This window comes from Saccostrea cucullata, unplaced genomic scaffold, assembly GCF_032062105.1.
Source record: "Saccostrea cucullata isolate Sc308-1 unplaced genomic scaffold, CSIRO_AGI_Scuc_v1 ctg5811, whole genome shotgun sequence".
NCBI classification, from domain to species: Eukaryota; Metazoa; Mollusca; class Bivalvia; order Ostreida; family Ostreidae; genus Saccostrea; species Saccostrea cuccullata.
Window position 1 is genome coordinate 50,177 of NW_026918135.1, and position 16,523 is coordinate 66,699.

General features: G+C 36.6%; 1 protein-coding gene across 1 annotated transcript; it reads right to left on the reverse strand.

The window, feature by feature from the left end:
• Positions 1 to 2,233: 2,233 nt before the first annotated feature.
• Positions 2,234 to 3,418, reverse strand: LOC134254023 (uncharacterized). Its single transcript, XM_062736623.1, has 2 exons — positions 2,531 to 3,418; positions 2,234 to 2,317 (listed from the first exon to the last, which is right to left on the reverse strand). The coding sequence occupies exon 1, from the start codon at positions 3,369 to 3,371 to the stop codon at positions 2,835 to 2,837; it is 537 nt and encodes a 178-aa protein (XP_062592607.1). The 5' UTR covers positions 3,372 to 3,418; the 3' UTR covers positions 2,234 to 2,317; positions 2,531 to 2,834.
• Positions 3,419 to 16,523: the final 13,105 nt, after the last annotated feature.

A 16,523-nucleotide genomic window follows, 5' to 3' on the forward strand; every position in this document is an offset into this window, starting at 1 on the left:
GGGCTTTGTAAACCATAAAGGTCGTCCACCATTTCAACACCGGTGTGCTGCTGTCAAACTTATCCATTTGCGGGACAGGAATTCTGGGTGTTGACTCCCAAACTTGTCGGGGTGGCGCCGCTGGTTGTGGCTGTTAGTCTATTTGCACCTCCAATTCCCTTATCGTTCGATACTCGTTGTCCCCAGATGCTTTTAAGGCCTCTTGTTGTTGTCGTAGAGACTCTTTCATTTATCTCTTGATCTGATTGGTCCTGTCTGCTTGTGTTGGGATGAACTTCTCAGCTCCATGTTTGATGGACCAGGCATGGTAGTTTATATCAGTTCTCGAAGTTTGGGGAAAAAGCTCGGATCGTTCCTCTAACCTCCACCAGTCACACTCTGTTATGTTAAGTATATATGTGTCTTGGTTTTAAGCTATAGACATAGACTTGGGCTTCTCAAGCCAATGGATCAATCCGTTTGTTGAGGCTATATAAATTGAAAGAAGGCAGGAATAAGCTAACGTCCGGTTGGTTTTATTCAATGATGAAAAGCGACCAACCAGGATGCGCATCCTTCTTCACTCAAAAATCTAAGATATTCTTTTAAACCAATCATATAACTCACAATACATTGAAACTGTGAGACGGAGGGGGGAGAGATGTCAAATTTGATAAATACAACACAAATGCTGAAACATCCAAGTAAAAGCAAAATACAAAAAAATCACTCTTTGACACTTCCAGTAGGACCTGGTCTCTCTTCCTTTGATATCTATAATATCAGTAATATTGACCTCCTCATCATCCTCACCGATATATTATTTGTTTTTGTGAATTATTGTGTAGAACATATACTACTTATAAAACTGCATGAAAGGACGAGGTTATGTTGAATATTAAAATTTGTTCCAACTTCGATGAACAATATTTCATCTTAGAAGACAGAAACACAAAATATATAAAAATAAAATGATTAAATTTTCATCTTCATAAGCAATAAAGAAAAGACAAAATATTGGCATGTTTCTTAGTGGATGTTCAAGTGCCAGAAATATGAGCCAATAAAAATTATCTCTTGGTCAAGCAAAGGATTTCAGTTGGCAGAAATGGAAGCATTAGACAAGCAACAGGAAACAATGTCTAAGGAATTCTGTGTAAAAAAAAACCACGGAATATCGTCCAAAAGAAAACAGTCTCAGGCAGTGAGGACGCTGGAGTCACTTGGTTCCTCAGTGAAAGAACAACAGGAATCATTTGACAATTGATAACAGTCTTTGATCAAACTTTGGATGAATTGACAAGTGATGTTCTGCACACTGTCCTAGCACGAGATTGAACCAGTCTATTGTTAGTCTGATCATGAGTAACAGTTTCACAGTTTTTAGATTACTCTGGAGGCACAGCCTATGTAAGAAAAAAACTCATCACAGCGTTTAACTACTTCCTCTTTTTGCATTCCTTCGCATACAGTTCAAGTTCTGTCTAAGAATGCAGGCCTATAAGTCTTGGCAAACTGAGGCAACAAAACAGGCTTACTTCCTGTACGGCTCAAGTTTTGGTAGAATTGCATCTTATCTTCAGTCTTTGGTTCTGAGCAGTTTTTGCTGTGAATGTCCAGATGCAACTGATACTTGGCAGAGGTTAAGTCTATTTCTTGTACTTTTTATTTACTGGTCAAAGATCAGAAAATCTTATTATTATTATTATTATTATTATTATTAGCTCTGGGCAATTTGCGCTTAGATTTTGCGTTGAAACGAAGTGCCATTCTGACACGAATGTATTTAAAAACCAGAGTGCGTGGTATGTCACGTGCTACAGAAAAATTCAATTGCGCATGACAAACAGACAAATTTCTATCCATTTCTTGCATTGATGCGAAGTTTTTGTCTGCGGTGGATATGTCTTCCGGGACTCTACACCGTTGACTCTGATCCTTGCAGATCTGATGTTCATCTTAAATTCAAACATGAGTCGGTCGATTTTCTCCGTCAACCCTCTTGTTTTGTTGTTCAGTTCCTTTTAGCCCAACCTGCGGCGGGAGACGTTTTTCCTATTATGCATAACGCCTCTCCCAGGATTTCCCTGAACTGCTCGTTGATTTCGTTGATCTGATTATCAAAAAAAAAAAAAAAAACAACTAATGATCTGAGGACTTTTTCCTTCCTGGACTGGGTTTTAGTGCCATAGTTCTTTAAAAGATGTGGGTTAGCTCGGGATCCCCATGATATGGATAACTGTGTTCTCTCTTTAGTACCAAAGACAGTACAGGTTCAATTCGATGTCCTTTATTTATATTCACATAGAAATCCTTCGATGTGTCTGACATAGATTGACTACAAAATAAATTTAAACATTATGATTAATACTACTCAATACTAAATGTACACATAATATAACTTTTTATCCGTATAAATCATGACATGAAAAGCGCTCCTTACATTTAATTTTGTAAACATTGATATTATTAGAAACTCCTACTTCAATTAAACGAAACAAGTAAATATAAACAGCCGGCAGCATGTAATAAACAATCAATAGATAATTACCGTGATGTATGTCTGGTACTTTCAATAACTTTCAGTTAAAACATGTAGAACACAACTTTACACTGAATATGGCGCTCATGCATTTTTGGTAAACATCATAGTAAAGTATCATTCGGATAAATTTGGAATATACAGAAATCGAAAGTTACGGACTAAATTGGAATTCGAAATAAAATATACAGGTTGTCCATTACACCGGCCCCTAAATGTGTTTTTACAAAAACATATTTCTTAATAAATCAAAAATGGACAAAACAATCATCTAAAATGAGTTCAATCACTTTACGTTTAACTGCACGAAGGTTCACTGATTTGTTTTCTCTTTTTCACAATCTGTTTCCAAAAGAAGACAAAGCTTTGTGACTGGTCGCGTGAGAATGGAAGACACTGTCTTTTTCCTTGCAACGCGCACAACATCATACTTGTCCTTTATCACTTCTAGCACTCTGCCGAGATTCCATGTGTTTCTTGGAGTGTTTTCCACGATGAGAACTAAATCACCTTCTTGTAAGTTTCTTTCCTGCTTCAGCCACTTCTGTCTCTGTTGGAGAAGGGGTACATATTCTTTGATCCAACGCGTCCAAAACACATCAGCCAAATACTGTATCTGTTTCCATCGACGTTTTGCGTAGTTGTCCGATGCATGGAAAATTCCAGGGGGAAAACTCTCTCCTGATCGCATGAGTAGTATATGATTTGGCGTTAGTGCACAAAGGTCATTTGAGTCATTTGAAGCTTCTGTAAGAGGTCGTCCAGTCATGATGGCTTCAATTTCACAAAACAAGGTTAACAGTCCCTCATCATCCAAATGAATCGTTTGTTCATGCAGAACAGAATACATGATTTTCCTGACTATCCTAATGAGGCGTTCCCATACTCCTCCGAAGTGAGACGCAGCTTGGATTAAAGCTCCATTCAATTCCTGACTGTAATAATTGACTAGAAATTCTGTTCGTATTCCAGGAATTCAGTGCTGTTCTTAGCTCACGTTCTGCTCCTACCAGATTTGTTCCATTATCAGACAGTATACAAGTTGGTTTTCCTCGTCGTGCAATAAGCCTTCGAATGGCGTCAATATAGGAGTCTGTATCCAAGGAAAAGGCAACCTCTAAATGTACAGCTCGAGAAGATAGGCAAGTAAATATGACACCGTATCGTTTTACTATACTTCTTCCTCTTTTAAGCTCAAACGGACCAAAATAATCCATGCCCACTCGAGTAAAGGGGGGGTCATCAGCTTTAAGTCTCTCGCTGGGAAGGTCAGCCATTTTCTGTTTCAAAGCAGGTGCCTGATATTTTCTGCATATAACGCATCTGGAAATGATTGACTTCACAATTGATGACACACCAAGAATCCAATATTTCTCACGGATACGTGCCAGCGTTGAATTTTTCCCCAAGTGTCCGACAGATTTATGTGCTTCCTCTGCTATCAATCTGGCTAATACAGACTCTTTAGGAATAATTATTTGATGTTTACTGTTTAGAGTTGTATCCAGTTTCTTAAGTCTACCGCCTACATGTAGAACTCCATTATGAACAATTGGGTCTAACTTGGCTAGTTTTGATGACCTTTTAACAACTCCATTTTCACTTGAATTCAAGTCTTTAAATTCTTGGGCAAAATACTTCATCTGCACATACTTCAAAATGTATGTTTCTGCTTTGTCAAGAATGTCTGCATTTAATGAAGGTCTTTCTGTTTGTTTAGCATTTTTCAATCTGTCATGCTTCTCCTTCATTTCCAATTCTTGTATATCCTCTTCTGGTAATCCCTCTGATACCATTCTTGATCTCTGTTCACTTTTCCTCTCCGCTATTATTTTGAGGTTTTCTCGTGCTAAGAATAGCCATCCAGTCACTGTTTTCAGCTTCTTCCATGAAGAGAAGTGCCGGAGTAATCTTTCCATTCCTTCCACTGTTTCTGTCTCAACTGCTGTGTTGACACTCTCCTTAATTTCAGCACTGTAAATTTCTAACAAGTCACTAGCGATTTCAGTAGATGGCCATGAAACATATGGTTTCCATACAAACTCAGGGCCGCTGAACCATGATGCTGAATCTAGAAATCTACTCACTACTGGTATTCCCCTTGATGCACAGTCTGCTGGATTTAATTTCGAGGTGACATAGTGCCACTGATTGATTGTAGTTGCTGCATGAATAATGGCAAGCCTATTTGCGACAAATGTGTGAAAGCGAGTTTTCGTGTTCTTTATATAACGAAGAACGGACATGCTATCTGTCCAGAAGTAAACTTGATCAATTTGGTAATCCAACTGTTTTGTGACTATCTTGCATAATTTCACTGCTAAAGTTGATGCCGTCAACTCAAGTCTCGGTATTGTCACTGTTTTTAATGGTGCCACCCGCGATTTCCCAAGAACGAAGGAACAGTGGATTTTTCCAGTTTCACTGACGAGTCGTAGATATACCACAACTCCAATTCCAACTTCACTTGCATCGGCAAAACAGTGCAACTCCTGACATGTCATCGTCCCGAAGTCCTGTGGTTTGTAGCATCTTTTAAGTGTCACATTTTCAAGTTTCTTTGCTTGTGTCAGCCAATTTTTCCAGTCCTTTAGTTGACTTCCTGTAATCTCTTCATCCCATCCAACTGAATTTTTGCACATTTTTTGAAGAAGTGTCTTTGCTGTCATCACGAAAGGTGATACGATACCAAGAGGATCAAATATTGAACTAACTATAGATAGAATTCCTCTTCTGGTCATTGGCTGATTTTTAATGTTTATCAGGAATCTTAAACGGTCACTGTTAACAAGCCAGTACACACCTAGTGCACGTTCTACGAGTGTTTCACTTTCACCTTCGAGGTTCCATTTCTGCACATCTTTGGTTCGATCTTCTTCTGGAACAGATTCTAACACTTGTTTGGAATTACTTAACCATTTTGTCAGATGGAAGCCACCTTTACTACAAAGTGTAGACAGATCTTCAATGAGTAACGCTGCTTTCTTCTCTGTGTCAACCGAAGACAAACAGTCATCTACATACATGTTCCTGAGTACTGTGGTCACAACTGTAGGGTCAAAGTCAGAACCATATTCTTTAGCTGTCTGTTGTAGTGCATAGTTACAGCAAGTAGGAGAGGAAGTGGCTCCAAAGATGTGAACTTTCATTCTGTATTGTTCAGGGCTGGCTTCCAGATTGCCGTCCTTTCACCACAGAAATCTTAGACAGTCTCGATCTTGTTCAGGGATAGATACTTGGTGAAACATTGCTTCAATATCTCCTTGAATAGCAACTTTCTTCTGACGAAATCTTAAAAGTACACCAAGTAAACTATTTGTAAGGTCGGGTCCTTGGAGTAACTGGCTGTTTGGTGAAATCCCCATATAAACTGCAGAGCAGTCGAACACAACTCTGATTTTCCCTGGTTTTTTATCATTGTAAACTCCATGGTGTGGGAGGTACCATATTCTGCCGTCCTCTCTTTGTAACTGACTCTGGGGAACAGGTTCCGCATATCCCTTCTCAAACAGTTTGTTCATAAAAGTCACATAGTCATTTCTAACCTTTGGATCCCTTAACATTTTCTTCTTCAGACTCTCAAGTCTCTGAAATCCCTGCATGATATTGTTGGGTAACTGAATCAAAGGATCCTTAAACGGAAGTCCAATCGAGTAATGACCATCTCGAATGTGAATCGATTCTGAAACTTGAGTTAAGAAGCTCTTATCTTCTAAAGAGTTTTCTTTCACATCATCTTCAAGACGTTCTGGAAAGTCATAGTTTATGGAATCTTTCACCATTTTTTCTAAGTTTCTGTCTCTTTCCTGAGCATCTTCTATAGCCACTCTGTTTACGTCAAATGTATCTGATGCATTTTCCCTTATGACATTCCATACGATCCATCCTAGTCTAGTCCTTGTTGCATGAGGAGAACCGCTTGGCCCAGCAATTACCTCGAATGGAGAGTAAGCATCAGGTACATTATTCCCAATCATAATTCCAATTTCTGCATCAATTTCAGATGTTTGAATCGTTGACAGATGTGGCCACTGTTTTAGTTCTTGCTGTGTTGGAATGTGCTCCTTTGATACGGGCATGCATTCTTTCGTGTACACATTTGGTAGAGTTATAATATGCTCCATCGAAAGTCCACATACTTGCAACCCACTGACGACGTACGTGTTTAGTTTCTGGGAATCCCCCATTGTTTTTATGGTGATTTGTTTCTTCTTCCCACTTGCTCCAAGTCTATGCATTATGTTTTCTGTACAAAATGACACACTGCTGCCAGAGTCAAAGAATGCATAAGTTTCTATGCTATATGGTTTATTTTTCAGTTTTACTCTCACTGGAATAATCGCCATAGCACAGGTTGTTTCTCCGGCCCCTTTATCACTAAAGGCACTGATCTGAGGTTTAGAGATCTTGCATATAGTTTTGACATCCGTTGACGCAGGATTAATGTTTTCTTCATCTGTAGGTTTTGCTACACATTTCGTAGGGTCATGTAGGATCGTAGGGTGACGTCTGCTGCATATGGAACACTTAAGTCTAGCTTTACATTTTTTAGTAACATGGCCTTTCCTAAGACATCCATAACACTGTCCATTATTTCGCAGGAAGTTGTATCTATCTTGAAGTCCTTTGGTTACAAACTTCTTGCAGTCATTCAGTGCATGAGTACTACTTTCACAGAATTCACACTTCTGTTCTCGTACTTTAAAGTCTTGTACATGTACTTCACTTGTGACATCAGTAGACGCGACAGCTCTCTTCTGGTTACGATCCTGATTCTTGGAATTTCCACCAATAGATGCGTTACCATATGTGGGATCTTTCGATTTCTTAGCTTCTGTTTTCACAAAACTAACAAAGTCTTTAAACTTCACTGTTTTCTTGGTTTCCTTAGTTTTCAGCACAACATTTCTCCACCTATCATGCATATACACAGGGAGTTTTGTCTCTTTATATTATCTGAATAGTCTAATACAGAAACACTATCGATGCTTTCAGCTGCATTCTGACACTCCACCAAGAACAAGGAGAAATCATCTAGCATCTTTGCATCCTTCACTGCTGGCCAGTCTAACGCCTTCTTTTTGAATGCTGTTGCGATTACCTCATTGTCTCCATACCGCTCTTCAAGTTGATTCATTGCTGCTGTGTAGGCTCTTTCTCCCGACATATGACTAAATCCAGACACTACTCTGTGTGCTTCTCCGAAAGTCAATTGTTCCAGATAATTCATTCTTTCATCATTGTCTTTAGTATTCGTTACAACTTTAGTATTTAATTGTCTGATGAAACGTCTGTACTCTAATGGATTTCCTCCAAATTTCCTTATTTCTGCTACCGGTTTTCGGAGATATAGTACGACACACTGTATAGCGTCTGATTCAGATATCTGTGGTTTTGTTTTGATATCAAGGCAATGAAGGTCAAGTGGAGGAATTTCTTCACGCTTGGGTGTGAATGTCTCTGCATTCGGATTCAAAGGCCTCTCAAACAAGGACGGTACTGACGCAAAGTCACTATGAAACAAAGGTGTTTTTGGCGTTGGTTTTGGCGCTAATGTTCTAGGATTCAAAATATCTATGTAAGAATCAACATCACGCAAATCAGCATCCTCATATCTTTCATATTTCTGAAGAACTTCTGTTTTAGCATTCGCAATAGCGATATTTGTATGCAAATCCAACTCTTCTTCTTCAAGTTTTAATTTCATTTTTGCTAACTCTAGTTCCTTTTTATGGGAAAGTGCTGCTTTGCGAGCTTTCAACTCAGCTACTCTTTGTTCCTCTTCAAGACGTTTGGACGAAATACTTGAAGCTATAGATGTGTGAGACTTGGACTTTTGTGATTCCTCCTTAACACTCTGGTGAGTGGTGACCGTAGGAAAAGAACTCTTCTCTTTCTTTCTTGAAGTTCATGAGGAACACATCATAGTCATAATGAGCCTTAAGCAATTCTTCTTTCTCATTCTTATCAGTAAATTGAGATACAAGTTCATCAAATATCACAAGAAAATGTTCATAATCTTCAAGCCAAGAAGCATACTTTTTTCTTACTGTTTCTGGAGATTCATTATCAGAAATAAGCTGTCTAATCGCACCACTTGTTAACCTCAGTGTTCTGAAAATTTTGTTGTACTGTTCATGTTTATATTCTCTCCCTTTTTCAGTCAATTTTCTGTATCGTGTTCCCGGTTCTGTTTCTTCTGTAGCAGGCATTATGCTCATAACCTGGACCGTTCAGCGACGGAATCACGTCAATGATGTGTTCTCTACTCTAGTACCAAAGACAGTACAGGTTCAATTCGATGTCCTTTATTTATATTCACATAGAAATCCTTCGATGTGTCTGACATAGATTGACTACAAAATAAATTTAAACATTATGAATAATACTACTCAATACTAAATGTACACATAATATAACTTTTTATCCGTATAAATCATGACATGAAAAGCGCTCCTTACATTTAACTTTGTAAACATTGATATTATTAGAAACTCCTACTTCAATTAAGCGAAACAAGTAAATATAAACAGCCGGCAGCATGTAATAAACAATCAATAGATAATTACCGTGATGTATGTCTGGTACTTTCAATAACTTTCAGTTAAAACATGTAGAACACAACTTTACACTGAATATGGCGCTCGTGCATTTTTGGTAAACATCATAGTAAAGTATCATTCGGATAAATTTGGAATATACAGAAATCGAAAGTTACGGACTAAATTGGAATTCGAAATAAAATATACAGGTTGTCCATTACAATAACATTCAAACTGCCATCTCGTATACTGTGGCATTTTCCCGGATATTACGGCGTACGACATTCCTTCCAGGGCGCATGCGATTTTGTGTTTTAGTTCACCTCAGCCGAAGGCTTAAGTGAGCTCACATTTTCATCTTCTTCTCAAGAACCACTGGGCCAATTTCAACTAAACTTAATACAAAGTATCCTTTGGACAAGGAGATTCAAGTTTGTTCAAATGAAAGGCCACTCCCTTTTCCAAGGGGAGATAATTATGAATTAGAGAAAAAAATTAATGGCATATGCAATTTTTAAATTCTTTTACTGTACGATATTTGACATTACACCTATTGTAAAGCATTCCTCCAAGAAATATTGTTATAAAAGGTATGAATTTAAACTTATTACAGTGTTTGCAAAAACCTATGACATCATAGGAGGGTGGAATTACCTTAAATCATATACTTTTAGAATGTTCTGATTTCACACCTGTTCGAAATAAACTTTTCAATGCTGTAAAAACGATGCATGATCTTTTTGCAAATGTAACTCCTAGCGCTATTTTACAATACCTGAAGGATACAGATTTTTACAATAAGATTTAAATGTCAATATTTTTATAAACATGATTATCTTTGTATAATTGTATTTAACTTAAACTCAGGTGACCTATTGCTATCTGTTTTCCTCCCTCGTCGTTCGAGGTGCGTTAACATTTGAACATTTTCAGCTTCTCTGAAACCACTGAACCAATTTCAACCAATTTAGCATATAGCATCTATGGGTGAAGGGGAACAAAAATTGTGAATTTCATTGTCCCTGCCCCCCTGGGGGATGGGCCAAAACCACTAAAATTCGTGCAATCTTTGAAAATCTTCTTCTTAACTCCTGGACATCAAGCAGGCAAACTGTTTGCATGAGTGTAATCAGCATTTAGTCCTCTACCAAAATTGTGAATTTCATGGCCCCAGGGTCAGGGGTTCTAGTGCTAGGGCGGGGCTAAATAAGTATACAGTAAAAATGCATTCTTTGAAAATCTTCTTCTCTACTCCTGGGTATTACATAAACCAAATAAGTACATAGTTATGATGAGCAAGAGTGCTTCTACAAAAAATTGTGAATTTTATGACCCCAGGGTCAGGGGTTCTTGTGTTAGGGCGGGGCTCTATTGATTATATACAGTGAAAACACATGATTTTTTAGGTCACTTGAGTAAACTCAGGTGACCTATTGCTATCCGTTTTCGTCCGTCGTCGTGCGTCGTCTGTCGTCCATCGTGTGTTAACATTTGAACATTTTCAGCTTCTTCTCTGCAACCACTGCACCAATTTCAATCAAATTTGGCACAAAGCATTTATGGCTAAAAGGGAACAAAAATTAATTTAATTTGCTATTCATTTTTATTTTATTCTGATATTGTTATTGTATGTCATAAGTGTAATTGTTTATGTGTCCGTTTTTATCAGGTTAAAGTATATAGTGTATTTTTAGTCCCTTTCCGTTTTTATCCGTTTGTTTATCTTTGTCTAGTTTTGAGATAATAGGAAATAAGTTGAGCAGAAGTGTAGCAGACGTTTGTCAGAAGTCAGAGATAGTCAGATCGTTCAATTAAAGTATATTGATATAGATATCAGTCACTTGTAGAAGAAAGGTAAAAGGTAGACTTAATAGAAGAGCTTGTGCAGTTGTAGACACAGATTTATAGGATTTTGAGATAATATAATATGTATGTTGTAACCATTTCCAATGTGGCATGTTTCTTACTTTCAGTCTAACGTATGTTTGTTTTGTACTGTTTATATGTTTGCATATGTATATAAAACTGAAAAAGGAAAAACCTGTGTGATCATTCAAGGATTTGATAGACAGTCGCTACATTGATTGGTGCCGGTGTTGTATAGTAGTTTTTCCCCCATAGTAGCTTATCCCCCCGGAAAACTGGCTATATAGTAGTTTTTAGCTCACCTCAATGAAGTTGGGGGGAGCTTATGTGATACCCTCGGCGTCGGTGTCGGCGTCCCGGGTTAAGGTTAAGTTTTTTGGAGCAGTTTTCTTTTTAAGTACTTCTATGTCCTTTATTGATTAGACATGCATGGAAGATGTTGCTATTGTGTTTCATTGTACCAGTCAAAGTTTCAGATGCTGCAATTTCAGCAAAGGAATAAACAGGTTAATGTTTTTGGTGCAGGTTAACATTTTTGGTGCAGTTTTTGGTGTAGGTCTCATTTCTGAGTAACTATAAGCCCTATGTTGACCAAACTTACATGGATGATACATCTTAGGATGCATACTACCAGCCTTGCTCCGGATGCTGAATCTGACCTACATTTTCCGGATGAGTGAACAGGTTAAAGTTTTTGGTAATGGTTTCATTTTGAAGATACTTTGAGCCCTATAATGACCAAACTTGCATAGATGGTAAATCTTAGGATGTATTCTACTAAACTTGCTTCGGATGCTGAATCTGACCTACATTTTCCGGTTGAGTGAACAGGTTAAAGTTTTTGGTGCAGGTTTCATTTCCAAGTTACTATGAGACATATAATGACCAAACTTACATGGATGATACATCTTAGGATGCATACTACCAGCCCTGCTTCGGATGCTGAGTCTGACCTACATTTTCGGGTTGAGTGAACAGTTTAAAATTTTTGGTGAAGGTTTCATTTTGAAGATACTTTGAGCCCTATAATGACCAAACTTGCATGGATGGTACATCTTATGATGTAATCTACTAGACTTGCTTCGGATGCTGAATCTGACCTACATTTTCCGGTTGAGTGAACAGGTTAAAGTTTTTGGTGCAGATTTCTTTTCCAAGTTACTATGAGACATATAATGACCAAACTTGCATGGATGGTACATCTTAGGATGCATATTACAAGACCTGCTTCGGATGCTGAATCTGACCTACATTTTCCGGTTGAGTGAACAGGTTAAAATTTTTGGTGCAGGTTTCATTTCCAAGGTAGAGTACTATGAACCCTATAACGACTAAATTGCATGGATGGTACATCTAAGGGTGCATTCTACTAGGCTGGCTTCGGATGCTGAATCTGACCTACATTTTCTGGATTAGTGGAAAGGTTAATTTTTTTATACAGGTTTCATTTGCAAGTAACTTTAAGCCCTATGTTGACCAAACTTACATGGATGATACATCTTAGGATGCACACTAATGGACTTGCTTCAGATGCTGAATTGGACATACATTTTCCAGATAATAGACCTCGTAAAAGTTATGGGTGCAAGTCTATCACCAAGAAACTATAAGGCTTATATAAACCAGTTGCACAAATGATACATCAAGGGATGAAAACTCTCAATCTTGCTTCAGATGCTGGATTTTAATTACATTTTCATGATGAAGAACTAGTTTTTAGTTTTTATATAGGTCTATTCCAAAGTATCAAATTTGCATAAATTTTGCATTTTTGGATGTACACTTTTTGTTGGTTAATTGTGTGACTTAATTTGCCTTACTTAAAGACAACACACGTTGAGGTGAGCTCTGTAATCTCTGATTACCTATGTTTCCCCCTAGGGAGAAAAGCTACAACATAGCAGATTTTCCCCCATAGTAGGGTTTCCCCCTAACGTTTTTGGTTTAGATTTTTGAAAATTGTTTATGGAAAGCTGATTAGGCTTTTTAAAATCGATGTTTTGAACAGTGACTGAAGTACGTTACATATATGTACTTGCATACATTAATGAACGAAAAAGTGTTTATTGTCAACTGTATAAACGTAAAGAATTTATCATACAGGCAATTCATCGAACTACTTGGATACTATATTTAAAACTTAAATTATACAACGTACATGAATTATATATTTCAAATACATGTATACACGTGCTATGAATTTAAGGACTTTTTTCCCCTTTTTTAACTAAATTTAATTTTTTATGTGAAACAAAATCTTCTGACATTGTCTTTGTTATAAACATGTGTCAGCCATGTGATCCATAGTGCACGCTGATAGCGAACGCGCTTATAATGAATATTGACGCTTACAGCAAAGTGATTTTAATTCCCAATGACTGTAATCGTAACAGATATAACGATAACGGTTATAACAAAGCAAAATCCTTCATCCCTGGCACTTTGTTATAAGCGTTTCTTACCGAACTTTAATGTTGTAAGACGCCATATTAAATTCAATAAAAAAAACGTGTAAAATAGAAAGGAATAGTTAGTGCCAATTTTATTAGATTTAACTTTAAAGATTTAGCTTTTTTATTGTATTTACAATATATTTCTTCAGTAAACACATTGCCCCCCCCCCCCCCCACCCCGCCCTTTCATTGTTTTGAAAAAAGAAGTCCCAGGTTTGTGGACTAGACTAAGGAATAGCGAATGTTCCCAAATAATTATTTCAAAGTATAATTATTTTGATAAATCAGCAACTTTTGAAATTTGTATTTATTTAAATGCAACACCATTTACCTGAGCCAGTATAAAGATAAGATTAAGAAATAGTTAATAAAATAACTTTTTAACTTGCATATCTTCATTTGTTTTCTTTTGTAGTAATTCATGATTTTTTTTTTATAGTGAAGTTTTTACGTATTAGGTATCAACCATGGAGAAGTTCATCTCAGATGTAGTTTTGAGGTGAAATAGGCTGTTTTTAGGACTGCAGTACATATGTATATGGATAATTGATTTTAAAGAAGTGTAAACCAAATATTTATGCAAAAAATACATACACATGTATATATCCAAAAACACAAAAATATGTACGGCTTTTTTTTCAGAATCCAGCAGCATTTGGATAGGAGTTTCAGAGTTATTAAAATTTATGTAGTAAATTAACAAGGAATGACCTAAGACATATTTCCAGGTAAGTTGGTAAAAAGTGACACCCTGCGAAATAATTATGTTGTGTTTATACAGCATGGATTTTTTTTTATAAAAGGAAAAATTCTGGTGCGCTCCCTTTCCGTTCTGAAATTTCTGGATCCGCCACTGTTGTATAAAAGTGTTTGAGGGAGCGTTGCAGGAACGACAACTTGTATTACATGGTAACTTTAAAATGTTCATACATGTAGAGGCGTGTGTGCGTTCTAAATTCCTGTTAACCAATACTTAATTTAATGAAGACAACACTCTTCTCTTCATTAACTTTCAAGAATTTCAGAGGTTGTTTCTAACAACACCCCCGCAATTTATTTATCATATGTTACCGTTTAAAGCTTAATGGGGTTTTAGGAGACCATTTATAATGATCTCCTTTACCCTTCAAGAGACACAGTAAATAATAATCTTATTTTACTTTTATAATATTTGTATCATAAATCCAAAGTTTAAACAAAAACAGGAGTATAGCTAAGTTTTGACAAACTGTACTACACTGTAAAGCTAGCAAAGAGTGCAATATGTAAGTGCCGAAAACAGATTGCATTAACTTATTTTTATTTACATCGTATACAACACTGAATCGGGACATGCTGAGGTAAGGAATATGTTTTTTCCCGAAGATTCTGTCAAATTAAAATCCTCGATCTACAGAAAATCCACTTCTTGGAACTTTCTTGTTTTTAGTATTTACGCAATACCATTATAACTTCATAGCGTTGATATGATTGGTTGTGTAAAGATTAAATAGCCAATGAAAAGATCGTTTACACTGTTCATCAAGAGAGCAGCCTTTTCCGGCGATGCATTGAAGAGGAAGGACGTGAAATACATCCATTGTTTTAAATCCTCTACCATCCAAGTAAATATTCTTTATTGATAATGTTTTATGAAAAAATATTAAATCAATATAACTTTTAAATTATATTTAATGTAATTTAAGATGAATTAAATCAATCTCATGTCATTTTCACATGCACGGCATTGTCCAACAACAAAAACATCGTGTTGCCAAAATCCCCAGACATTACAGGACAAAGTCGTCGTCATCTGACCAGACAAAAGCATTCCGGAAGTATGGATTGGAGACTTTTCTCTTTCTTTTGGGAATGGCTGGATCCTTCTCACGGAAATTCGGAGGATGGCAAACTTTATCAGTCCTATGGCGGGTTGTTGGTACGTTATCTTTGAATTTAAAAAAATAATAAGATTAATAGCACAAGAAATAGGAATATCGTGTCAATATTACAAAAGTTAACTTTTTTTATTTTCATTTATGTTTTATAACTGAGTATTGAAACTAAAATTCACTGCTTTCAATAATTATCATTTCAATATACAGTTTTCTAAGCACAAAAATTTAGCAAGAGTTATTTCCCATTGAGTAATATTTCCTGAAACTTTTGAAAGATATTACTGCAATTTAAAAATGTTATTCTTATTTTATACAAATAAATACCTTTCTTTGTAGGTGCCCTTATAGACGTTGCCACATTCTTGACACCTTCTGCTGTTAAAGTAACTTTGCCTCCATCTAACATGTAAGAAGTTAAAAATCATTGAAAAAATACTCTTTACTGCTTTGTACATTTTATTTACATGTATGTGTCTTAAGAATGTGCAGCAAAGTTAAGAAATATTTAATTTTTACTACAGGTGGTAATTAAGGGTACAGAATAATTGTAAAGTGTTTATAAATACCTTCTTTTGCAGGTGCTTTCCCGGACTTGACTGATGCTTCTTTTGTTGAACCCTTTCCAGTTCTTGAAGAAGCCTTGTGTCTATCTAAAGTATGAAAAGTATTAAACATTGTTTTATATTTAATTAGTATTTAGTATTGTACAAAGAATTGACTTTAAAAAAATTAGATAATTTATCATTATAGGAGGACTTCCTGTACTTGCTGTACTGTGAGCTTCCTCTACATCCGTGTCACTGTCACTGTCCACGATTACTACTTCCGCAACTGCTGTCCTAACATGTGAAAGCAAAGGTAATATTAATTCTTTGGAATAAGTTTCTTAACTTTTTATCTACTGTACATGTAAGATATTGAAACTTCAATGTTGCTTGATTTCGCCTTTCGACTGGCACCTCTTCTCAGTAAGGATTTCGTATGGAAAATTCCGGAACTGGTTGAAGGCATATCTGCAGCCTTCAGAAGAAGTTTCAGCTTTTCTGGCCCAGTGGTTCTTGAGAAGACTTTTTAAGACCCCACCCTATTTTTGGTTTTTCTTGATTATCTCTCTTTGGAGGGGACTTGGCCCTTCATTTTAACCCCACTTCAGCCAAGGATGCTTTGTACCAAGTTTAGTTAAAATTGGTCCAGTGGTTCTTGAGAAGAAGTCGAAAATTTGAAAAGTTTACGGACGGACGGACGACGGACAAAATGTGATCAG